At 43.0% G+C, this 26734-nt stretch overlaps 2 protein-coding genes across 3 annotated transcripts; both read left to right on the top strand.

The window, feature by feature from the left end:
• The first annotated feature begins 496 nt into the window (after window positions 1-496).
• On the top strand, window positions 497-11033 carry LOC107383325 (transmembrane protein 196). Of its 2 annotated transcripts, none has more exons than XM_015955874.3 (5): window positions 497-805; window positions 3299-3355; window positions 7329-7464; window positions 10533-10651; window positions 10733-11033. In XM_015955874.3, the coding sequence occupies exons 1-5, from the start codon at window positions 641-643 to the stop codon at window positions 10802-10804; spliced, it is 549 nt and encodes a 182-aa protein (XP_015811360.1). In that variant the 5' UTR covers window positions 497-640; the 3' UTR covers window positions 10805-11033. The 2 variants fall into 2 exon arrangements, with proteins under 2 accessions (XP_015811360.1, XP_054600786.1); XM_054744811.2 differs by having other exon boundaries at window positions 751-809.
• Window positions 11034-15744: 4711 nt separating this feature from the next.
• Window positions 15745-24695, top strand: polr1f (RNA polymerase I subunit F). Its single transcript, XM_015955873.3, has 4 exons — window positions 15745-16073; window positions 16347-16488; window positions 16560-16768; window positions 23684-24695. Exons 1-4 carry the CDS (start codon window positions 15790-15792, stop codon window positions 24255-24257), a joined length of 1209 nt encoding a protein of 402 aa, XP_015811359.3. The 5' UTR covers window positions 15745-15789; the 3' UTR covers window positions 24258-24695.
• Window positions 24696-26734: the final 2039 nt, after the last annotated feature.

Below are 26734 nucleotides of genomic sequence, written 5' to 3'. Positions count from 1 at the left end.
AAGCTCCTCAGTGGCAAAGGCCTAGGGGTGGATGAGATCTGCCCAGAGGTTGGGCTGTTAGGTCACTGTATGACCGGTGTCAGAGTTTGGGCCGCATTGCCAGCAGTAAGTCAAGCTTTTTTCCAGTGAGAGTTGGACTCCGCTAAGGCTGCCCTTTATCACTGACTCGTTATAGCGTGAAGAGAAATTGGTTGTAATATCACACACAGAATAAAAGATTCCTGACAGGGTTCTTGTTTCCCCACAGATCAGTAGACATTTCAGTTGCTGGGAGAGAATAATTAATTTCACATCCTTTTATGACGTCTGACACTAAACCGCCTGAAATCATAGCTACGGCCCTGGATCGTGTGTGTACGCACGCGTGCGTGTGTGCGCTGGAGCTTAAGTACATTGGACAGCGCAACGCGTCACAGAGCGTAGGAACTTTGAACGAGCGTCCAACAACCCGCATCTTCTTGTTTTCAGCTCACAGTTTGTCCTCCTCTGTGACTTGCTCCTCTACGTGGATCTATAAACTCATCTTTTCCTACCGGGAACCGAGCAGCGGAGCCGCGCCGCCCTCGGACCACCAACAAGCGGGATCCCCTCTCCCCTTGCGTCCTCGCGCCGGAGCTGGAGCGATGCTCGGGGCAGGATCATGTGCTCCAGCCGCAAGATCCTGTGGAGCCTGCTCCTGCTCTCCCTGGTGGAAGTGGGCCTGGGTGTGGCGAGCATCGCCCTGGGAGCGGTGTGCATCATCTGGGTCCGTGGGGAGCACCAGCCCCAGCAGGGCGACGCTTCTCCGGTGTGGAGCGGACTCTGTGTAGGTGACTGTCCTCACGTTTGTTTACCTCTTCTGGAAGGCTGTGTGAAAATCTTCCTGGTTTTAGAAAAGTGGGGTGTTCAACTTTGTTTGATTTAGAGAAAATAAAAACGAAGAAAAAAATCCTATTTTAGGATATTTAAATGTTTTCTAATGACTAATGTGCTTTTATTTTCCGCTTCAGGAGGGGAAAGTAAGTCTGTAACTGACGCTTCGTGTTAAAGCTTTAACGCATGCTGATAAAATAACTGAGAAACTACGCAGATGTTTTTCTCAGAAAATTAACTTTTCTAAATCTTGTTTTGTTTCATTAAAGTTAAGCTTTAAATTTTTTTATTATGACAAACTTGTTTTGCATAAATTAACCCAGAAGTTATTTTTTTTTACAAATTAGACACCCAAGTGAGGAAAAGTAAAATATCAAAGAGGCAGTCACCCACACCTAGACCCAAATATTGTTTTAATTATTATTATTATTATTATTATTATTATTATTATTATTATTATTATTATTATTATTATTATTAATAACAACAGCTCATCAAGTTGCTCCTCGTCGAAGCTCTTTTGCCCAATCATCCCTTTAGTCTGCTGCCTCCTCCCATTAAAGAGAAACTTGATTTCACTGGAAATCTGAATGGTGGCTCAACATCTGTCTGCAGCTGTTATTAATAACCTCCACTGATATTAGCCAGAGTTAGTTTTGAACCTGAGCATCTGCTCAAGTTGAAATCAGAAAGAAAACTGAAGACAATAAAGCAGATGTTTGTTACAGCAAGGTTTGTTGTTGAAACATCTGCTGAGTCAGCATCTATGCTTGTCTTTGAGGCAAGTTTGATGTCCTCTCATTAAATATTCATAAATGTCTCAAATAATTCATTTTATTCTTAGCCAAAAAACTTGATCTAGTTCAATGTTTTAGGATTTTTTTAACTAAAATGATGACATTTATTTGACTTGATATTTTGAATGAGTCTTTTCAAGATGATGAAGGGTTTGTTGGTAGACACAGAGCTCTTTGTGAAAACAAGTGCTTATCTAATGAGCAATGTTCAGATATTTGAGAACCAACATCTTTTATGTGTTTTACAAACTGGGAGAACAAAACTTTCAGAAGAGTTTTTTTTACTTTATTAGCATGTCTAAATGAGACAATTCTATGTTGTGTTTGAAAAGGTGTGTGCAGAAGTGTAAACTTATTGAACGCTGACTCCTCCCTTTAGACAGAACTTGCTTTAAAAATCTATTTTATTTAAAGAACAAGTCACCCCCAAATCAACCTTTTTTGCTAATGAAATATATAAACGAGTGTCTAATCATGCTGTAGGCATGTGTATTCAATAATTTGACAATTTAGTGCATCTTAATTAAATTTTAAATATTCTGCCTAAAACTGTCAGTGTTGCGCCATCGTCAGGTAAAAACTCTGCACTACATTTGAATTTAAAACTGCCACCCCTATTCGCTAAGAGGTATGATGTTAGCTGGTACATTATGATGTCACAATGCTGTTGTGAACCTGTGTGTGTGTGTATTTGTTAGCGGCTCCGCCCTCTTGGTCTGCCAGGCAACAGCAGGGGGTGACTTGCGCTTTAAAGAAAAACAATAATAAAAAAAAACAACATAATTTGTTTCATATGAGAGAACATCCCCCAAAACACAATTTCTTTCACTTTGTTTCACCCAAAAACAGAATTTTGTGCAAATTAAATCAAATAAGATTTAAATTTTATTTTATTGTATTATTTTATTTTTATTTTATTTTATTTTATTTAACAACAGGACTCTTGTTGCATCTTTACTTGTATCCTCCCTCCCTCTGTAAAGACAATACTACAGGAATGAGATGAGAAAAACAGTGCTAAATACTGCCACATGAACTAATAAAATTATCAATTATTGACAGATCAGAATGAAATTCTGGGACATTTTAATTTAAAAAGGTGTATATATTTATAAAAAAGTCCACGTTTGTCTTTTCTCTAAAGCCACTTACAGATGAACCTAACATGTACAGTTTTATCTGTGGGAGGAAACTGGAGCACCAGGAACACATGCTAACACACAATCCCCACAGCCAGGGTTAAACCCACAACCTTCTCACTGTGAGGCAACGGGATTTAAGCTTCATACAACCATACCAATAAGATCCTGAAATTATGTTTTCATTAAATTCTTGTAAAAGCACAACAGGCTCAAAGCTGGAACAGAAGAACACACGTATTGTGTCCCATCCAGAAGTCTGCAGAACACACACAGCTGCTCCAGTTCAGTCAGCATGACTCCCACCAGGACAACGTGGCTCCGTGCCACCATGCTATTTTTAGAAGGACAAAAGACGTGAGAAACGGGTTCCTCCCTCCTGTTATCATGGCTGCATTAAGGAAATAAGACTATCAGAGTTTCCTGATCATTAATTATCTCAAACATAAACTCTCTGGAAGCTTTGTGGCTTTTAATTACTGTAACCCTGATGTTTTTTCTCCTTTCCAGTTTCTGCTCTGTGGGGTGTGTGGAGTCTTGTGTGCTCGGAAGAGGACAGGTCTTATTGTGAGTATAACCTGAATCTTTATTCTTTTCCTTTAAAAAGTTTATTTTTCTCCTTCTTTTAATGTCTGTTTGAGAGCCTAGCAGCAAAATCACTTTCCTGTTCAAGCAAAATATATAACTTTACCTTGATATGAACTTTGGGAGTTAGTAAATGTGCAGCAGAGAGAATCTGGTTTGTTTCATATGAAAGAAACAAGTAACATCAGATCATGAGGCCTTCTGTCTCCCGGTTCAGTTTCTTTTTGAGCTTCAGATGTTCCTTGGAAATTCCTCAGATAATCCAGCATCAGCAGGGATTATCATGTCTCTGTAGAGTTCACTAAAATCCTAAAGTAATGACCGGGTTAAAGTGAACAGATCTGAAGCACAAACAGCTTTCCGTGTGATTTTATGAATCCTGTTGAAGTGATACTAGAACATGTCATATTTAACCTCGCACCAAATGCCCTAAAACAAATATACAGGTTTTTAAATTAGAAATAACGTTTAATTAAACTTTTGTGTTCAAACAAAAAAAATGAAAATCATACTAAAAGTAACGTTTACGTTATTTTTAGGCAACAGTTACATTTCTAGAAGGAAATCTTTGATTTGTTCACTAAAATGACGCATTTAGGGTTTTGAAAGAAAAACAAGTTTACTGCATAAACTGGGGGCTAAACAAACATCTCAGTGGGACTCCATATAACAAAATAATGTAAATTATTCTTTGAATGTTTGGAAATTTCTGTTCTTCATGAATATTTCTCATTGTAAGTTTTAAACGCTACTATGTTTATCTGAAAGTTCGAATTTTTACTTTTTCTAATGTTCCCATTTCTCAAAAATCACGTTTGTGCCCAAACCCGAGTTTGAATTCCTAACCCTGTTTGCTTCATTTAGGAATATTTACAACACACATAAAGCCTTGAAGACACTGTAAACATATGACTGTGTGTGTGTGTGTGTGTGTGTGTGTGTGTGTGTGTGTGTGTGTGTGTGTGTGTGTGTGTGTGTGTGTGTGTGTGTGTGTGTGTGTGTGTGTGTGTGTGTGTGTGTTCTGAAACAGAGTTTTTAGGAAATCACAGGAGAAAAGCCGTCACCTCACTTCACTTTCTGTCACTCTTTTGAGCTTTGTGTCTCCGGCTGCTTGTGTTTCTCTTCCTGACTCTGTGTCTCCTGCAGGCTGGGAACTAATGATGGATCAATGTCAGTCCAATCTGCTGTAACAGAGACACCTCTCTGTCTCTGCTTTTCTGTCCTATGCTTTTGTCTTTCCCCTTGCTCATCTCCTACTTTCTCTCCAGTATCCTTTATGATTTCAGAGCTCTCTCTCCCTCTCCTTCTCTGTCGCTCCATCTTCCTCTACTCATCTTCCACCATTTCCCGCTGCCTCTTTCTGCCTGTGGGCTGGTGATTGCATTAGGTGGGTTTCGCCCTGTACCCCTGCCTGCCCATTTCCACACTTCTCCATTTTACAACTGAAACCCGAGCTGCTCCTTTTCTGTGTGGTTGGAGGCACTAACGGCATCCATACTGAGAGACTACCTGCAGTGCAGACAAACATGCAATAGAAATCAACAGAGTCAGTGTTGTTTTTGACAGGCATCTTAGTCACATGGTCACAGTGTTGTGGCATATTGATGGCATTCCTTTTAAAAATGGCTTTTATAACAAAAAAGCATTTTAGTCTTAGACAGTTTTAGTCAACTGTAACGGAAATATCTAACAAAGTCATCTGTCCACAGCAACGTCGTAGGTAAGCAGACGGTCTGCCACATCTTAACTGTCTGGTCTCCAACCCAGAAAACACCCAGCTTCTAACCTTGTTGTTTCAGAAGTTAGTCAAAACTATTCCATCGCCTGACTTCTGTTCTGCCCATGTTTACAGGAAGATGCAACTCCAATGTCTAACGCAGGAGACGAGACTTTTACTCCTTTTAACAAAATTATTCTCAGTTTGGTCTCATCAAATTATTTCTTTAAATCTACAGGTTTACAGTCATATTCTGTGTAATCTACAATGAATGTTCTCCCTAAAGTGATTTAATAATTAATTAATCAACATTTTTTTTTTATATTTCCTGACTTATTTCAGATCTTAAATACACTAAACGAGTCATTTCATTAATTTATCTGCCCCAACTCATAACTTTTCAGAAAGGACAGGAAACATGTAAATATTATGAAAATATTCAAAAGTCACCTCATCGCCCGCAGTTGTTATCATTTACTTCCTCAGTGAGTGGCTGTTGTTAGCAATGTGTGTTCCCACAGAAGGGAAGCACCGAGCAGGTCTGCTGGGCAGAATGCATCCAAGCTGCAGCAGCAGCAGCGTTACTTTTAGTTTTTGTGAGGCAGGCAGAAATGTGCCTTTTGAGCATCATTTTTGTCTCGTCAACAAAAACTCCCGTATGTGTCGTCATGTTTTAGTCACCAAAGAACTGTTTTTAGCTTGTCCACATCTTGTTTTCTGCACAAAGCTTTACTCGTGACAAAATTGCATGAGGTGATCAGTAAACGGTGTAAGGCAACCTGTTTGCTCCACAGAAACACAACTCAGCTGAAAAATGGTGGTGTTGCTGGACATTTGGCTCAGATTTACCAGGAAGTGACTGCAGGCAGTGAAACACAAGGCAACAAACTCAGGAGAAACCAGTGACTCCGCCCCCTAGCCGTTCAGCGGCCAGAATCTCGATGGCAGCCCGATTCAGCGCTCCCAGGTACCTGAAAGGAGCAGGGACTAAAAAAGGGGGAGAAAGTAGAGGGAAAACACCAAACTGTGCCCTTGGAAACAGTGGTCGGGCCGAGCTGCATCAGTGCGAGTTGCTCTGAGTAGCATTCCTGGAAAACAGCTTTAGAAGGATCAAAGCCACCTGCACCTCCTGAATTGAGGAAATGGGTGATGGGAGGATGGTGGTGAAAATGAAAAACCCCTCCCACCAACTGCATCCCACTGTGGAGGCCATGGACAGCTCCTTCATTAGCAGACTGAGACATCCCAGATGTAAAACGGGTCATTCATGCCCTCTGGCCTCTGCAGTAAGTGTGTAACTCCTCACTTTAACTGGTACTGGCATTCTCTCGTTACACAATAACATCAATGCAATACAGGGGCGAGTTCAGGGGAGTGGCCTGGGGTAGCACATGCCAACCTTGGAATCTGATTGGTCACCCCAGGTGTCACCACACTGAATTCCCTTTAAATAGGCTTTTCATTGTCCACAAAAGGCTTGAGGTAAAACAAAAAAGCACAACCACTGGTGCCACATATGCACAAAGTAGCGCCTCACCTGGGCCACACCATTTCAAAAGATCTGGACATGCCACTGATGCAATATTCAGTATGTGCTCAATACTCATGCAATTCCAGATGTTCATTAGTGTGTCTGTGTCCTTTATGCTGCATAGTTCTGGAAACAAAAGTTTTGTTTTTAGTGGTTGAAGGTTACAATAGTAGCTTACTGGCTTTGTGTGTTTACCTGTAATCTTGTTATTATTTTTCTTCTTCCTTTTCTCTAAGTTTTTGTGCTGCTCCAGCAAATGAAGATCAATAAAGTCTGTTCTATTCTATTCTAATGGAACTCTTTGGTTCTTTTGGATTTCTTTAATTCTCAGGTAAAATTTCGGGTTCTCTTGTTGATCACTAAAGTTCAACATGAGGTCATCAGTAGCTTTTGATTGGTTCATTGAAGTGAAATCTCACTAGCAAAAATCAGGGATATCAAATGCAGCAAGCGATGCAGCTGTGTTCACAGGCAGTTCAATTTTTCTGAACGATCTTGCCCGCTTGAAGGGGAATCTGATTGTCTAATATAGGATGAGATTTGTTGGGATTGATACACATCACTGTGGTAGTAGCTGTCCAAAAACAGCTAAACGATGGATTTCACAGCCCCTGTCTCATCACATTTGGGCGGTTTGTTTACTGTGATATGAGTCCATCTATTTTCATTAGGCTGGGCATTATGTTGTAAATGTCTGTGTGTTTCAGATGATCCTTTTCTCAGCTTGCTGCATCTGCGGGCTGATTGCTGGGATTCTGAACTTTCAGTTTGTTCGGGCGCTGAGCAAACGGCCGAACCCGATGCAGACCATCCACCTGGCTGCTATGACTCTAGCTTGCCTGGGTAAGTGGTCTAAAACCAAACCAAACTGTGTGAAAACAGTCTTTTGTGATGCAATGAGACACAACTGAAATGTCTTATTGAAGCCATCTCTCAGTGTGTTTCTGGGTATGAGTAAAAATCCCACACTTCCACATTTCAAACTTGCTCCGATTGCAAAGTGACTCATTTGTAATCACTTGGATAATGCAGCAGGATTTCTAGGCACAGCAAAGGAGTTGAGGAGATCGGTTGGGGTTGCCTAAGGATCAGGTGTCTGCTCTTTGCAGATGATGTGGTCCTGTTGGCTTCATCGGAACGTGATCTCCAGCTTTCGCTGGGGTGGTTCTTGCTGAATGTGAAGAAGCTGGATGAGAATCAGTTCCTCTAAATCTGAGATCATGGTCGTGGGTCGGAAAAGGACAGGATTTTTATAACGACGTGGGTGTTTTACCGGTCAGTCGTGGTGTAGAGAGAGCTGAGCCAAAAGACGAAGCTCTCGATTTACCTGTCAATCTATGTTCCTACCCTCGGGGTGACGGTGGCACAGGAGTTAGGTGCTCACCCTGCAATCGGAAGGTTCAGTTCAGTTCATTTATTTATAAAGCACTTTAAAACACCCAGCACAGGAACAAAGTGCTGTACAGAAAATACATTAAAACAATAGAATAAACAGAAAGCAGCTAAGAGAAATAAATAAAACACAGGAGACATCAAATTAAAACAGCCCAATAATAAGAATAAAAACTAGATAAAAACAGCATTGAAACACACAAAAACAGCTAAAATAAGTCAAAACTAAAAAAATAAAATAGTAACTGACATCTCACATGGTGTCAAAAGCAAGAGTAAAGAGGTGTGTTTTCAAGAGTGACTTAAAAACAGGTAAGGAACTGATCCCGTCGGCGAAACTGTAGCTACAAAACAGGTAAACAAAACTGTTTCTGTGTTTAAAAAGAACGAAAGCATGGAATTAGAACCACGACACAGCAAGAACACACCTAAGAGGTAAGGAACTGGCCTGTCTTATCTCTAAAGGAAGCTCATTCCACAGTTTAGGAGCTGCTACAGCAAAGGCGCGATCTCCTCTAAGTTTACGCCCAGTCCTGGGTACATTCAGGAGCAGCTGATCAGCTGACCTGAGAGAGCGGGAGGGTGTGTAAGGCTGTAACAGGACAGAGAGATAAGAAGGTGCAAGGCCATGGAGACATTTAAAAGCAAACAAAAGAATTTTAAAATGAATCCTAAAAGAAATGGGCAGCCAGTGAAGGGAAGCTAAAACAGGGGAAATGTGCTCAAACTTTGGAGTGCCGGTTAAAAGACGGGCTGCGGCATTTTGCACCCTCTGTGGATGACTCATATGAGATGCACTGACCCCAATATAGAGTGCGTTACAGTAATCCAGCCGAGTGGTAACAAAGGCGTGGATCACTGTCTCGAAGTGCTGCCGTGAAAGAGTTTGCTTTATTTTCGCCAGCTGCCTGAGGTGGTTCAAGCCCCTCTCAGTCTGTCGCTGTCATTGTGTCCTTGGGCAAGACACTTAACCTCCCTCGCCTGCTGGCGGTGGTCGGAGGGAATGGTGACACCTGTGTATAGCAGCCTCGCCTCTGACTCAGCGCCCCAGGGCAGCTGTAGCTCATCACCACCAGCATGTGAATGTGTGTGTGAATGAGTGAATGACTGATTGTGTTGTAAAGCACCTTGGGGGGTTCCAGGATTACAGAAGGTGCTATGCCAAACACAGGCCATTTGCCCTCCTCATCTATGGTCATGAGCTTTGGGTGGTGACTGACAGAATGATATGATGGATACAAGCAGGGGCTGCACAGTGGTGCAGTGGTTAGAGCTGTTGCCTTGCAGCAAGAAGGTCTTGGGTTCGATTCCCGGCCTGGGATCTTGCATGGAGTTTGCATGTTCTCCCTGTGCATGCGTGGGTTCTCTCCGAGTACTCCAGCTTCCTCCCACAGTCCAAAAACATGACTGTTAGGCTGATTGGTCTGTCTAAATTGTCCTTAGGTGTGTGTGTGTGTGTGTGTGTGTGTGTGTGTGTGTGTGTGTGTGTGTGTGTGTGTGTGTGTGTGTGTGTGTGTGTGTGTGTGTGTGTGTGTGTGTGTGTGTGTGTGTGTGTGTGTGTGTGTGTGTGTGTGTGTGATTGTTTGTCCTGTGTGTCTCTGTGCTGCCCTGCGATGGACTGACTCTCTGTCCAGGGTGTACCCTGCCTGATTGCCCATTGACTGCTGGAGATAGGCACCAGCCCCCCCCCCCCCCCCCCCCCAACCCCCACCCCCACGACCCCGCGTGGACAAAGCGGGTTCAGAAGACGGATGGATGGATACAAGGAAGGCTCGAAGTAGGCCCGCTGCTCCTCTACATTGAGAGGAAATGTGGTTTGCAAAAAGATGTAGGTGTCATGACTCGTGGTGTCTAACCCAAAACATGCAGAATCAATACTCGTCGGGCAAATTGAGTAATAGTAAAGTTCTTTATTATAAAACGGGAACAAAAATAGCACAGGGAAGTCATGTGGGTGTGAGCGGTGCAGCTCGAGTCCAAGTAGCTCTCGAGATGAATGAGGGAGGCGGGGGAGCCGAGGTGAGCGCTGGGCAGAGGGTGAGCGATCCGGGATGGGTGAGGTCTCAGAGGGGGGCCAACAGGAACAACAGAGGAGGATGGGATGTGGTGTATGAATCCAGAGTACAAAAACAGCGAGCGGGAAGCAGGTGGAGTGAGGATCCTGAAGGGAGGGAAACAAACACCAGGCGTAAGGGATAATCCAAAAACAGTCCGAGTTCAAAATCCAAGTATCCAATAACGAGACAAAGTGAGTAAACAAGAACGAGTACGAAGAGCTGGGGCTACCTAAACTGGTGCAATCATCCGGCGTAGTGAGGTGTCTCCATCCTCCTTTTAAACCCGCGTTCCTGACTGGGATCTCCTGCAGCTGCCGCCCCCTCCACTCCTCACCTGTGGGAAATCAGCTCAATCATGGTTAGAGTGGAGATGGTGTCACCCACCTCTGCCCGGGTACATGACAGTAGGATCTATCCTCGGTGAACTGTAGGTTTCTGTGTAAGAATTCCTGTTTACTCCAGGGATCTCTTCCTGTACCTTATCCACGTGGCTCACCTGTCGACTGGCAAGCTCCGAGCAGCAGCGGATGTTCATGGAGAGAGAGCACTCACTGCATCATTCACATGAGATGGCTGAAAAAGTAGGGGGAAAGGATTTCAGAAGCTTTATCTCTGACAAACATGAAGTATGATGTTAAGTTCATCTTGTGTGTCTTTTCCAGGAGATCCTGGACAACTCCAGTAACGGCATTCCTCAGGTCTCTTACAATGGAAACACCACAGCATCACCGTGACAATATCCTGCTCACAGAAACAGAAAGATTCTGAGCTAGTAGCTCACACATATCCCAAAACCTGGATCCTGACTGAAGGGAGCCCACAGAATGGTTGTTTTCCTTCCACTGGAGGAAGAACTAGGAGAGCTTTTATTCTTCTGAATTTCAGTATTATGCAAACATGGATTCAGAGACCTACTCTACACCTCAAACCAAAGCAGGGATGTTGAACTGTTTGAGTGACAAAGCCGCCTGAAGGCATGGCTTTCACTGGGCCAGAGTCCTCAGAGTGATGAGCCCAGCCTAGGCATGCAGCTAACGCTATCTCCTCGTCCTTATCCAGCTTCTCTGTCTAGTTCATGGAATGGCGACCGAGATGGTCAGAAGTAAATCATACGAACCGTCTGATAATGAAATGCTTTGATATGAACATTTAGTGGTGTGATGTACTGTAGCAATGCTTGTATATCTATAAAGTATTTTTATAATGCTTCTTATAAAGGTCATTTAAATAAAGTGTCGCTAATCTGACAGGCTTTTGTTTTTCTGTCTGTGACATTTTCAAACTTAATTGGAGAGATTTATTTTGGTGGTTTGGGCGGAGAACTGCTGACCCAGCCTGGGAATGTTGTTGGGCAGTTAAAGGAATCCTCCCAAATCCGATAGTTATGTTTTTTTCTGCTGAGTTGGCAGAGTCTGAGGATTTTGGAGGAGTTGAGTCATTTAAGCATGCAGAGCTTTCTGGTGGCAGTAACCGGGTTGATCCTCGGATGCTTTATTTATTTATTTATTTTCAAAAATGTGGGCCATGGGTATGTTCCCACTATTGATGGATCAAACTCCTCAGCCTCAGTTATTCTAGGATGTTGGAAACAACATTCCCGCTGACTTTGGGCAGGATTCCACCGAAGCTGCCTATTGTCCCTGATCCTTTTTGTTTTATTTGTGGACAGGATGTCAAAACATAGTATAGGCGAGGATGGGGACTGGTTTTAGAACCTCAGGATCTCCTCCATGCTTTGTTGGAGCCATCAGCACTGTGTTGGGTTACAGCCAAGTGTCCTGAGAGATCTGAAGCCCTGATTCCCGACTAGCAACAGGTTGTGTGTTGGGAAGTGAGTCTCTGCCTCAAACTGGAAGGTTTCAGTGTCTTCTTGACAAGTAACAGTAGGAAAGAGCCAGAGATGGACCAAACAGATTGGGTCTTTGAGAAGAGTCATAAGAGTGCAGAGTAGACTTATCAGGGTAAAGATGGAGCTGAGCTGGTGCTCCAGATTTACTGGTCTATCAACTTTTCAACACTCATAAATGCCAAAATAAAACCTGATCTAGGACATGTGATGAGCTTCCTCCAGAGTAGTGGGGTAGCGCAACCTCCGGAAATGGTCTGTTTTTCAATCTACAGGTCAGCTCTTCAGTATCAGTCATTTGGAGACATAAGTCTGCAACTGGAGCTTTAATCTACAGAAGAGGCTGTTGCTTCAATGTCCTTCCAGGCTCACTCTTATCTAAGACTGGTTTTTATTCACAGCACAAGACAGAAGAACTTTTACAACTCATAAGTTCAATAATCATTACATAATAATTTGGTTGATGAACAAATGTTATATGAATTCTCAATGAAGTGTTTTGATTAATCTGTGAAATGAATATATTATTACATTGAAAGGTTTATATATGACGATCAGGAATGTTGGATTTAACAAGTGAATCATTCTCTACACTGCATAGCTCCTCATGACCCAAGGTTAATGTAATTGCAGACACATCGGTATTTTCTTACCTACAAATCAGATGATGTCTGAGGTTTGGTGGTAAACTCCTCTTAACATGTCCAACTCCGATTGGCCACACAAATCATAATATGAGAATATTAAAAACTGAATCAGTTGCTGAGTGATTCAGCACTCCAGCTTTCCAATTCAGCGTTCAAGCATTCAAGTTGTGAGCATAACTTCGACTGGCCATCGGAGGGAAACGCTAACCATCGCATCTACAGCTGACGCCGCAACCGGTTCCTTCAGAACCAAGGTGAGACAGCTCCAATTCCTTAAGAGTTATTCCTAAGACGCAAACAACTGTGCAACCCGGAGACATCTCAGGACTGACTTGGTCGCCTCTCGATTATCCTACTAACCTCGAGGCACTGGGGTCACAAGACTCCCTGATATCTCGGATCCAATCGGGGGTCTCCAGAACGGGTACGTGGACTCACAAGATTGTGTCTGATGTGGTTTTGGAAACCATCAATTAGTTTAGAGCAAACCAAATTCACTTCCACTCAGAACTCGCTTCTCCAGATATGAAGGTTCTGATAACATCACATTCATACTTCATCACGCCTCACATTCCATCCACTCGGATGTATTCATCACCTAAGTGTTTCCTAGTTGTCATGTTTTTAATTGTTTAGAAAATAAATTGCTTACTTTTTATAAACTTGACCCTCTCCTTGAAGTAAGACGAAGTGTGTTTGATCCCCGAACAAGCAAAGAATCCTAGAATCTGCTGATTAAACACTCAAAGACCAAGCAGGTTGATATTCTATATTTACGTAGAGTATCACAGCTTATTGGTCATGAGTAAAGGTAATATATTAAGCTTAAAGCACTACATTTACCTCTCAACGGTAGTTAGCCTCAGCTTTGGAGACAAGGTGAGGAGATGCACAGGGTGACAGTGGCTCAGGAGGTGGAGGCTTGTCCTGTAACCGGTGGGTTTCTGGTTTGAACTCTGATTTTCTGTCTCTGTCATTGTGTTCTTGAACAGACCCTTCACCTGCCAACACCTCCTGACAGTCCACATCAACCATCAGCATGTGAAAGTGTGTGTGTGTGTGTGTGTGTGTGTGTGTGTGTGTGTGTGTGTGTGTGTGTGTGTGTGTGTGTGTGTGTGTGTGTGTGTGTGTGTGTGTGTGTGTGTGTGTGTGTTAGCTGTTTCCCATCACAGCAGAAACTGCTAGGCACTCTTGCTGTTCAGGAAACCACTTCACTGGTTATCACCATGACAACGGACAGGAGAGGGGGGCCACAGCACCCCTGAGAGCATCAGGATCTGCAGTCGACCCCATCAGGGATACAGGGAGGAAAGCTGATCATGGCACCTCCTGTGGTGCTGCGCTGTCAGAAAAGAGTAACATTAGAACTGTGTGTGTGTGTGTGTGTGTGTGTGTGTGTGTGTGTGTGTGTGTGTGTGTGTGTGTGTGTGTGTGTGTGTGTGTGTGTGTGTGTGTGTTACACTAGCTGACACCCCAGGTCACCCTAATGGTTTTAATGTGAAGAGGATGCAGAATCAATGCCCTTTCCAGATGTATCTGTGCATGATCTAAAGCTTATATAATGAGAGTGCATGGGTTTAGTGCATCAGATCAGTGATAATGCTTATGTTATTATTTAGCTCTAATAATGCTGTTACCCTCTAAACAAACTAAACATAAAGATGAGTTACTTTGATTTAAAACTCCTCACTGAACCATGTAAACCTGCCAAACTGAAAGGTGCTAAACCTGCTGTGGACTCTAATTAAAGTTAGACTAAATAGTTTTTTAACTTTAGTCCGGAGATTAAACGTTGATCTCTGAGACAGTTCTTCGCCGTGTCCTGTCCGGCTGAAAAACAATCAGAACTGATGTCTGAGTGCCGAAGACAAGCCTTACAGTTTTTCTCTCACAGGTGGGTCAGCTACAATGCCTCACCTGAAATCAGAACATTCTGTAGTTTTTGGAAGTATTTGTTCATTTATGACAAAATAGCTGAACACTATGAAAAAATGGCATTGCTGCTTAGGCTCTGGGCAGGGCTCAGGGACAGGGACTGACTTAGCTGTTATGTACTGATCCATTTAAAATATGTCAATCATTCACATAAAGCAGATTTATATCTCATCATCTGATTAGTTAAAAACAAAATATGTTTTGTTGAGTCTGGGTTTCAAAACAGGAATGTCACTATTTTAGTTTTACTTTCTTTTACATTATTGATGAAATACAGAGAGATCAGCTTGTGAATCCAACACATGGCAACACTGTAAGTATAGCACTGTTAACACGTGGAGAGCACCAGCGTAAATACATCTTTTGTACTTTATTTATTTATTTATTAGAGAAGATAACATACAAACAAAATGCACCTTACATTATATATTCAAAAGATAATCATTACATGCATATTCAACATTTTCATGTATATGGAAAAAAAGGAAAATCTAAAGATGGGGTCACATAATTAACAGGTTATTAACTTACTAACTCAAAATCTTCTACAAAGGAAATAACAAACCAGCCTTTTTCTTTTTAACTAAATTCAAAGATTTAACTAATACTTTTAAGTTGTTTTTCCAATAGGCTAGTGTTGGTTTGGTCTTAAAAAATCGACATTTATGTATAAATTGTTTACACAAAATTAATAACACATTAACACCATAACTAACTTTCTTTTCTTTCAAAAACACTCCAAACATTATCATATTTAAGGTAAATGGGGCAATTTGAATCCCACTAGAACAAAGCCAGGCATGAAAATCTAACCAAAATATTTGTATAAAATTGCACAAAAAATAGATGGCCTAAGTCCTCCTCTTCTGTTTCACAAAATACACAATTACCAGCTTCTATATTGAATCTATCCCCAAGGAGTCTATTGGTTGGGTAAATTTTGGTCAAAAATTAAAATTGGACTTCTTTCCCTTTAGGAGCGATAGGGAAGGTGATATCACTTCTTATTTTTTCAATTTCTTCCCTTTGGAAATCTTTTAATATGTAATTACGTCTAAGTAAGTTTGGATCAAAAAGATTCCTTAATGAAGATCTTAGAAACTTATTATTGCATTTATCATCACAAAATTGAATATCTTCTATATAATACATCTTTTGTACTTATTAGCTCACGGTCTCCCAAAGAGCGCTGCTCCAGTGAACCTCCGAGCCAGCAGGGGGCAGCATAAAGGTTTAGTCGCTAACTTCAACACGACAGTCTCGGTTGTTTGTCTTCCGGTCCTCTGGCAGCATGGCGAACTTCGAGCATGCTGTGGAGGATCCAAAACATGTGGACTTGTCCAACAATATGAGCGCTGCTGGCGCCCCGGTGAAGCCGTCCTCTGCTCCGGACAGAGATGCGGGCTGCGTGGTCCCCTCCTTCGCGGCCGCGTCGGAGCTCCTGCCGGTGCCGTACTCGTGTCTGGTGCTGAACTCCCACCGGAGACACGTCGCTCTGGCGCCGCAGTACTTGAACAAGAAGAAGACTGGCATCCAGGAGGAGCTGGACGGAGAGCTGCTGAAGTTTTCCCAGAGGTAGAAAGACGAGCACAGGCGGGATTGCCTGATTTAATCACTGTGCTTGCATTTTATGGCAGTCAGCTGACAGCTAAAGGTGTATTCTTTGTGTTTTAAATGAACTATTTGATCTTTTTTTAAACAACTGGAATCAGCAGCGTAACATATCTTCAACATCAGGAGGTTTATTTGAGCTCAAGTCAAAGATGGAGTCAGGATTGTGTCATAGTATGCTTGGAAAACTGCTGGTATTCCCGTTCCAGTTAAAGCTGTTGGTTTTGTGTCTTCCAGTTTGAATGGAGTGCTGTTAGCCTATGACAACATTAGGATTTTGGGAAGAAATGGGGACATCTACAATGACAGCGGCTACATCCACATGGACATAGAAGCCAGCTTCATTGTATTTCAGCCCAAAAGGGGACAGAAACTCCTGGTAAGATGGACAGAATTAATCAGAAGTCATCTCAGTAGCACCAATTGCTGTCGTTGGTTTGTTTTCTACAGGGTAAAGTGAATAAACTGGGAGTGAGCCATGTTGGCTGCCTCGTGCACAGTTGTTTCAATGCCAGCATTCCCAGGCCAACTCTGGTGTCCATAGAGACCTGGAGGGACGCTGGTCCTAAAGTCGGGACAGAGCTGGAGTTTAAGGTGACCGCGCTCGATGCTGATGCTGCAGGAGTTCTGCTGATCAGGGGACAGCTGGGCCGGACCAGGTGAGTAGGTGCTGATGCTGAGTTGATGGTTTGTTTTAGGGCTGGGCGATATGGACCCAAACTTATTCCTCTATCTTTTAGCTGAATTCCGATATACGATGTATATCTCAATATTTTTCCTCCTGTAAAGTATTTCCAAGTTAACTCACTTCAAGCTGTCTTGAGAAATTATAAACATACATCAGTAGATTAAATGCATAAAAATGTATTGATTCTTGTCCAACTTTAACCTTAGTGCCTATTCTCAACCAGTCTGAGCTTTAGAAACACTGGTACAACTGTCTGCTAACACACACACTCACACACACACACACACACACACACACACACACACACACACACACACACTCACACACGTACACAGTTGAGAGCTAGAGGTGTATCAAATGTCCCACAGGGACTTTTTTATTATATATTTATTAGTAATGTAAAATGATTTAGATTTCATCTAGAGGTGGCCCATATCGTTTATTTCTTGTCCATAACAAAAATCTATCATGTTAGGCTAAATTTATGATGATGTTTATGTATTTAGCAGACGCTTTTGTCCAAAGCGACTTACAAGTGATAATCGGCATGTAGCCCTTGAGGCTAACAACAACAATAACAACAACAACATTGACATCAGTCATGGAGAGGAGGGAACAAAGGAGTGGACGTTAGAGGGAGGGACGGGTGCAGGAAAGGTGCTAGTTAAGAAGATGCTCTCTGAAGAGCAGGGTCTTCAGGAGTTTCTTGAAAATTGAAAAAGAAGCCGCTGTTCTGGTAGTGCTTGGAAGGTCATTCCACATTTGTGGAACGATGCATGAGAAGAGCCTGGATTGTCCTGAGCGTGGTGTAGGCACTGCTAGCCGACGATCCTGTGATGACCGGAGCGGCCAGGCCGAGACGTAAGCCTTTGCAAGAGGATTCAGGTAGATGATGCAATTGCATCTACTGAAGGTCACATGGGTCATGCACCATAGAGTTATTAGTTATCAGGGCAAACATGGCTGGAATCTATCAGTGTTGACTCATATCAGCGATTATACTGTAATGACTCAGAGTCTCTGGTTGCTCTTTTATGAGTAATATATTTGAGCTACTGTCGCCGTAACCCACGCCTTACAAACTCTTAACTTTTTCAACAGAATTGCTCGTAACGGGAGTATTTATTAGCATAACAAACCACAGCGGAAAACCCGGAGCAACATTTCTCACCCGTTGAGCTCGCCTTCAAAATAAAACGTTAACCCTATAGTTTACTATTCAAACCCTTACTATATGTTTGAAGTAATTTGCCCACTCCGGCTTTCCGTAGATGTTTCCTCATTACACAGGGGAGGGAGGGGTTTGACTCGTCTCTCCACACAAGCAGGACGGAAAACAGAACTCCGTTGGCGTTGAACGTCCCCAAATAATTAAAAACCAGAACGCCACATGCTAAGTTTAGACCAGCACATTTACCCAGAGGCTCTCAGATTGAGCAAACTTGAGAGAATACATGTAATAACCCCTTAGAGACGGAGCAACATGTCACTAGCATAGCAGTTTGACCAGTTATAAAGGTATAAAGTCATCTTATATCTTGTTTAAAAATTATACCGATATTTTAAAAATATCGGTATATCGCCCAGCCCTAGTTTCTTATATGTTATCAGTTCCTGTTTCCACCTGGGTTCAGTGTCAAAGTCACGTTATTGTTTTCATTTACATTTAAAACAGAAAACTGAAGTTACATCAGTTCCCAGGCTTTTGTCTTTTTGTCTTGCTCTTGTTAAGGAAACAGAATCCGATAGTCCCACATGTGAAATGGGGTTAGGAGTTTTAAAAAGTAAAACTTCTTCATATGTCTGCTAATGACCTCACCAATTAAACAGATTATTCATGAACATTAAATTATCAATAATGGTAGGATACACGAAGTCAGCCATCCAAATGTAACTTCACGTTTTTATTTGTTATTTTAAATGGACAGAAATCATCGTCATATAAAAATATGAACATAGCCCACCTGTTGCTCCACCAGGGAGCAGGTTGAAGCCAAAAATGGGAGGTTCCCAACAGGGATTGTGACCAATATGGCTACTAGCTAACCCAAGAAGTTAAGAAGGGCTCCGGGGACCGTGGGGTAGCCCACTCTCACAGCCGACCGACTTGTGTGTGAGGCTGTAGTCGTGCTGGTCGGCTTTGGAGATCTAATATGGACTGGGACTTTTAAACTACAAGCAGAGCCAAACCGCTGCGATCAGGAGCCCTGGCCTTTTAGATCAGCTCATTCTCCACGGTCAGAGATCAGCAGGTCATTAGCTACATGCTAACCCAAAGCTAACAGAGATTTCTGGGCGTTTTTAGCAAGAAAAACGAGGTAGAGCAATTTAAACATGAAGGCACCTCCGACCTGCTTTGTATTGAAATTATAACTAGGTAAGCCGAGGATATCAGGCTTTGCTGGTCCACCGCGGTCAAAGATCAGCGAGTCTCGTGCTAAATTTAAGAAAAGTGTAATAATTATCCGATTAGTCGACTAATCGTTTCAGTAGTCTGTGGCTAGTCGACTGTTAAAATAGTCGTTAGTTGCAACCCTATTAGAAAATCCACCACGCAGCAGAACTCCTCCAGGCTTATGTCATTTTTATCTTGTGAGGCGCTATATAAATGATTGTTTTCTTTCCTTCTTTTATCTGTGGAGGTAAAACATCAGAGTGAATTTTTCTAAGACAAATCTCTGAAAAGAAACAACAGATCTTTCAGGGATTCAAAACCTTTATAGAATGTAATCATGCCTTTTATCGATACATTATAGAATGTGTGTGTGAGTTATACGTGTTAATACAGATGTGAAAGCAATTATGTAAAATAATCGTAATCGTGAAACTGCGATTATTTCTCAGACTATAATTGTACAAGGGCTGCTCGATTATGGCAAAAATAATAATCACGATTATGGTGACTGAAATTGAGATCTCGATTATTTAGGACGATTTTTCAATTTATGTTGATTTTATTTGTTTTTATTCTGTCATAAAATTGCTCAGGGCACAATCAGGACAAAAATAAATAAGAAACAAGATGATCACTAAAATAACTCCTGATTCCCAGTATAAAAAGACCAATATACCTATAGCTCATAGTCTATGACCCAAGGGCTATAGACCTTGGTTTAACTCATTTAAGTCTAACCAGTACAGACCCAAATACCAATATCTTGCAAATACTGACAGCAAGAATTATGCAGTGGCATTTATAACAAATAAATGCAAATAAATTGATGTTCACAAAATGTTGCATAATATGTATTTAGTCGTGTCAAGGTGCTGTAGGAGAGTGCACTAGCACCGTGTCCTCAGAGAGATTTATTAGTTATCAGCGTGAGGAAACTTATTTCTACCTTATTTATAAACTATTTATTTACAGGTCCATCAGTTAACGTAATAATTGTCCCAACCAAAGCTGCACCCCCCACCCCCCAACCCGGTCTCACAGCAATCAGGGGCAAGCTGCACGTGTGTTTAGCGTGCCGCACGGGCACATTTAGCCATTTTTATCGGCTCAGGAGCCCGCAGGTATGTGTGTGTGTGTCACTCACTCTGGTTACTCCAACAGGGAGCCGGCTCTGAGAGCCTTTTCTTTAGCGACTGACACATCACTACATCATTCCCTTTCCTAATGTCCTGAAGAACGGTCCGGAGCGCAGGCGGGGTGTTTAGCTAACCTGCAGGAAATGTCAATGACAGTTATCCAGAAAGTAGCTAAGGGTTACCAGAGATGATTCTGAGGTGTTCGCTAGGTGCTTTTAAGATTTAAAAAGTCAAGAAGGGGGTCTGAAAAGCTGTTCGAAATTGTGTCAAAGTCGCTAAGTTGGCAACACTGTGGGAGGAGCGCTTCATTTGCAACTCAGGGCAGCGCAAGCGGGAGGAGCAAATAATCGGCTTGTTTAGTTTTTATAATCGTTCAAAACTCAGATCGTAATTGGGATTAAAATTCATTAATTGAGCAGCCCTAGATTGTACCACCAAAATCAATAACTGTTGCAACCCTATTACCATGTGGACATGATTAGTAAAAATCTACGTGAAAAAAACTTGCTGGAAAACAACGGAGAATCCCTAATCAACTTGTGTTTGTTTGAAAGCTTATGAAAACGCTTTGGCTTAGAAACGTCAGTCAAAGTGTAAAAGAATCACGAGACGCGAGGCTCGAATTGAAACAGCTTTTGGATATCTTGTACGGTTTTTGTAAAATCTGAGTTTAGGTTTTCAGTAAATTTTTAGATCTTTCGAGCAGTTATACTGGAAATAAGAATGCTTGGTCTGCTCTGTGCCATTTTAGGCCGAGTCCTGAGAGAGCTATAGGTCGTAGCTAAATAAGAGTTACGCCGGCTAAAAGCTGACATAAATCCCTGCAAATGAAGAAAAATGTATGAATGTACTCTGAAAGGTTTGGCTGTAGGAACATTTATTTAGCGTTTATAATTTGATGTTTTTCCTTCTCATCCCTCCAGGTCACATGACCTCAGAGTGTGAGAAGAACATGGTTAAAGATGAAAAATTTCAAACAAGTGGTTGCAACTCCCACGTTTTCTGGAGTACAGGCATGAATTATGTATCAAAACACAGGTTGTTTTGTCTTTTTCATTCAGTGTGACTGATTTTTGCTATGACCTACGGCTCTCCCAGTGTGTCCAAGACGGGCAAACCCATAACTCGCTTCATAGACACTCATTATAAACGAGCTCCAGTCCAGTGTGTTAAGACTGTTAAATACACAAGGCCACAAACAAACTCATGTGTTTTTGTTCTGTGTGATCTCATTCATAATGGCGCTGCAGTGTGACGTCACACCATTCAGTTGCACCCTACAGGCGTGCCTCCAGAAAATGTTGATGGGGTAGCCAGATGGAGCCAAAGAAATATTTGGAGTGGCATACCAAGTTGGTCCATGTGGTGACTCTGGGAGAGTTTAGCCTGTGGCGATGTGTTGCATTGTTCCTTTATTTGTTTTTATTTTTAAAAATGTATCCAAAACATTTAACTTACATTTCACTAACATTTCAGAAAAATACATTACTTTTAACCTTTATTTAAACCGTGTTCCCTTGCCCGGATGTGGGTCACCGGGGCCCCCCTCTGGAGCCAGGCCTGGAGGTGGGGCACGTTGGCGAGCGCCTGCCATGGGCTTTCACCCATGGAGCCCAGCTGGACACAGCCCGAAGATGAAACGTGCGTCACCCTTCCCATGGGCTCACCACTCGTGGGAGGGGCCAAATGGGTCGGGTGCAGTGTGTGACGGGTGGTAGTCGAGGGCGGGGACCTTGGCGGTCTGATCCTCGGCTACAGAAGCTGGCTCTTGGCACATGGAATGTCACCTCTGGTGGGGAAGGAGCCTGAGTTGGTGTGTGAGGTTGAGAGGTTCTGACTAGATATAGTCGGACTCACCTCAACGCACGGCTCTTGCTCTGGAACCAGTTTCCTTGCGAGGGGTTGGACTTTCTACCACTCTGGAGTAGCTCCCACTGAGAGGTGCCGAGCAGGGGTGGGCATACTAGTTGCCCCCCATCTTGGTGCCTTAACGTTGGGGTTTACCCCAGTGAATGAGAGGGTAGCCTCCCTCAGCCTACGTGTGGGGGGACGGGTTCTGACTGTGGTCTGTGCTTATGCACCAAACTACAGTTCAGATTAACCACCCTTTTTGGAGACCTTGGAGGGGGTGCTGGAAAGCGCTCCTTCCAGTGACTCCCTCGTTGTGCTGGGGGACTTTAACGCTCACGTGGGCAACGACAGTGAGACCTGGAGAGGTGTGGTTGGGAGGAATGGCCCCCCGATCTGAATTCGAGTGGTGTTTTGTTATTGGACTTCTGTGCCAGTCATGGATTGTCCATAATGAACACCATGCTCAGACATAAAGGTGTCCATATGTGCTCTTGGCACCAGGATACCTTAGGCCGCAGCTCGATGATACGGGCTGTTAGGTCCCTGTATGACCGGTGTCAGAGCTTGGTCCGCATTGCCGGCAGTGAGTCGGGCTCGTTCCCAGTGAGAGTTGGACTCCGCCAAGGCTGCCCTTTGTCACCGATTCTGTTCATAACCTTTATGGACAGGATTTCTAGGCTCAGCCAAGGTGTTGGGGGCATCCGTTTTGGTGGCCTGAGGATCAGGTCTCTGCTTTTTGCAGATGATGTGGTCCTGTTGTCTTCATCAGAAAGTGATCTTCAGCATTCGCTGGAGCGGTTCGCAGCCGAGTGTGAAGCAGCTGGGATGAGAATCGGCTCCTCTAAATCTGAGACCATGGTCTTGATTTGGAAAAGGGTAGAATGCCTTCTTCGGGTCAGGTATGAGGTCCTGCCCCAAGTGGAGGAGTTTAAGTATCTCGGGGTTTTGTTCACAAGTGAGGGAAAACTGGAGCGTGAGATGGATAGGTGGATTGGTGCTGCAGCTGCAGTGATGCGGGCGTTGTACCGGTCTGTCGTGGTGAAGAGAGAGCTGAGTCAGAAGGCGAAGCTCTCGATTTACCAGTCGGTCTACGTTCCTACCCTCACCTATGGTCACGAGCTTTGGGTAGTGACCGAAAGAACGAGATCACGGATACAAGCGGCCGAAATGAGTTTTCTCCGAAGAGTGGCTGGGCTCGCCCTTAGAGACAGGAATTTTCTAAGGGTGGTTATGGCCACCTCTGGCCACCCCTTGGGGGAGCCATTCACACCCTACAGGGCCATGCCCCAGGTGGCAGACCCCTTCAAAATCTCTATTATGTTAAAACTGTTGATCTCTAAATGCTTCGCTGCTCTGTGACATTTTAAAATTGTAGCAAAACAAATTTAATGTGTTTTGTTTAGTAGCAGAAAATGATGCCGTTACAACAGGACACAGTAGAAAAGATTTCTGTGACTCTAACCTTTGACCCATCTGTTCAGTCTTGTGTTTTTGTGTGTTTCAGAGTCCAGGAGCTGCTAGCTATTAGTGAGAGTTCAGAGTCCAGAGTTCCCACGGACAAGCCAGAACCACAGGATGCAGAACCTTCCACCGAGCCGACCCAAGGGTCCTCTGATGACACGCCCAGGAAAAAGAAGAAGAAGAAGAAGAAGAAAGATGAAATCAAAGAGGAGGAGACAGAAGGAGAAATAGGAATTCCTGACAGTCAGCTGTTGGACAGCAACACTGCACCAGAGCTGAACATAACAACAGATGAGAAAAACGGTGGTAAGAAAAAGAAGAAAAAGAAAAAAGAGAAGCATCTTAAAGAAGAAGAGGAGACGACAGAGAGAGAAATAGGAATTCCTCCCAGCCAGCTGGACTGTAACGCAACACCAGAGCTGAACGGAACAAGGGACGAGACGAGCGCTGGCGAGAAGAAGAAGAAGAAAAAGGAGAAGCATTTTAAAGAAGAGGAGGAGGAGATGGAGATCCGTCATGTGGAGAACTTCAGTAGAGATGAGAAGACGGGTAAGAAAAGGAAGCATGACAGCGAAGATCAAACACCAGTAAAATCTAAGAAGAGAAGGAAAGATTGAGCCTAAGAAGCAGAACAAAGACGGCTCAGTGTTGTTGTCGAGTAGCAGACCGGGCCTGCAGACAGCTCCGGAGGGAAATCCCCGTGTGCCTTAACGGTCACAAAAGAAGATTGAATGTTTTCTGAGCTGATTCAGGTGTGGTGTGATTCCAGCTGGCTGCCTGATGGTGGCGCAAAACCACCTCAGATAAAACCGTCAGCATCATCATTACACAGACCAGACCGTCTGACTGGACCGACAGAGTCTTTATTCTCTTTAGGAGACAAAACTGTGCCCTGCTGCTGCATATTTCTAATGTTTTGGAGGACAAAAGCCACACGGCCCAGAAAAATCAGCTCAGATTCCTTTTATTAAACTTTAGGTGAACCTTTAGTGAGTACTCACTCCCTGTTTTAACCAAAAACCACAGAAATGTGAAATAAATATTCAATTCCCAGACCACGGGTGTTTGTTTTTCTAGCGAGTGCTTTTATAATTAAACTCGGGTGTGTCTGAGGAGTTTTATTAGGGGTGAGGGCTGAAGCTGGAGGTGTACGGCCTGAAACTTTCACCAGTTGGATTTGTGTGGAGAATTTTTACCCTCCAAAACTGTTCAGTGCTAATCTGTGAGTGTTGAGTGATGAGGTGCCGAGCGACAGCACTAAGGACCTGTGTGTTTTCTTTACCCTATCACACACACACACGTCCTCCAGCCTTTCAGTGGGAAGTCTAATTAGCTGTTGGGTGCTAAGAGTTGGAGATTATCTGAAGCTGCCTTAAAAAGGAAAGATAAGAAGCTTCAATTAACTGCTTATCTTCAGATATCACCGTCAGGAGCTTTTTACCACCTATCTGTGCTTTCTGTTGAGACATTTGAATTATTTTCAACAGAAATTCGATTATAAAATAAACATTGCTATTCGTATGTGTATTCACATCAAGAATATACCAAAGGAGACCTCTAGCAGAAACAGAAATTAAAGCTGGAATGGATGTTTTTGGGGGGTTTTATTTTCAATATGAGAATAAATAAATATACATGTTACAGGTAATAAATATGAGATGGTAAAAACTTTAGTGTTTTACATGAATAAAACTGATCTGAAGCTCTTGATTCGTTTTAAATAGGAAAAGGCAGTGATCTGCACTCAGTAGAGGTTGTTATGAATATCTAGACTCCGTTAATCAACAGAGAACTGGATTATTAACAAGAAAAATAAACATGTCATTAGTTGTTCTGACACTTAATAAAGCAATCAGCAGAGGAACACCAGTGGCTTTCAGAAGAATAGTCAACACACTAAGGAGAATTCTGCTGTTGAGTCCTTGGGAAAGACACTTAACCCACCCTGACTGCTGGTGGTGGTCGGGGGGACTGGTGTCGGTTGTGCTTGGCAGGCTCGCTTCTGTCGGTGCGCCACACCACCAGGGCAGCTGGGTGTGAATGGGTGGATGACTGATTGTTTTGTGAAGCACCTTGGGGAGTTGCAGAACCATCAAAGGTGCTACACAAATAAAGGCCATTTACCATAACTAATTAATATTCAAGCTCAATCATACATCAGTGGTCCCTAAGAGAGCACGTCGCTCTCAGACTGCAGGCTTACTGGTGGTTCCTAGAATATCTAAAAATAGGATGAGGGGCAGATCTTTTAGCGATCAGGCTCCTCCCCTGTGGAACCAACTCCCAGCTTTAGTCTGTGAGGCAGACACCTTGTCTACTTTTAAGACTAGGCTTAAAACATTTTTATTTGATAGGGCCTATGGTTAAAATCTGATGTTAGCCCATCTGGAGAAGTGGGGGAGTAGAGGGAGGTAGTCGGTAAAGATGGCTCTCCCTTGCTCTGCCTTCAACATGCCTGCATCTAAAAGGCTAGTCTATCCAGAGTTAGTGTTGGGAGTAACGCGGTACAAAAGTCATTAATTACTGTAATGCATTTTTGCTGTAATGTGGTAATGTAAGGCATTACAGGCAAAGAAAATGGTAATATTTACTTGGTAAAATTGTCAGTAACGCGGTAACTACAATGCATTTTTAAACCCATAATCAAGATGTGGGTTTCCTAAAAATTCAAATTTGGGGAAGCCTGAAAAAAGATCCAGTATCCACATATAAAGGCTGCATGGTGGCGCAGTGGTTAGCACTGTTGCCTCGCAGCACGAAGGTTGCAGGTTCGAAACTCTGCTTGGCTGCGGCCTTTCTGCGTGGAGTTGCGTGTTCTCCCCATGCATGCGTGGATTTCCTCCAGGTACTCCGGTTTCTCCCACAGATCACAACACGCCCTATAGGTTATAAATTGTAAGTCGCTTTGGATAAAAGCGTCTGCCAAATAAATAAACATATATTACGTCATTTATGGACTCAGCTTTGCTGGCATTCTATGAGCAGAGAGGTAATGGCTCAATTACTCCAGCTGCGTCCTGCGCACGGCCGCTCTTATATTCTCAAAATCGCTCCACCAAAACAAAGTAATTTGTTTGCGATCATTTATATCAGC

Source organism: Nothobranchius furzeri, chromosome 11 (genome assembly GCF_043380555.1).
Source record: "Nothobranchius furzeri strain GRZ-AD chromosome 11, NfurGRZ-RIMD1, whole genome shotgun sequence".
In the NCBI taxonomy this organism is placed as follows: Eukaryota; Metazoa; Chordata; class Actinopteri; order Cyprinodontiformes; family Nothobranchiidae; genus Nothobranchius; species Nothobranchius furzeri.
Note: the sequence above shows the minus strand (reverse complement) of the source record. Positions and strands in the feature narration are given on the sequence as shown.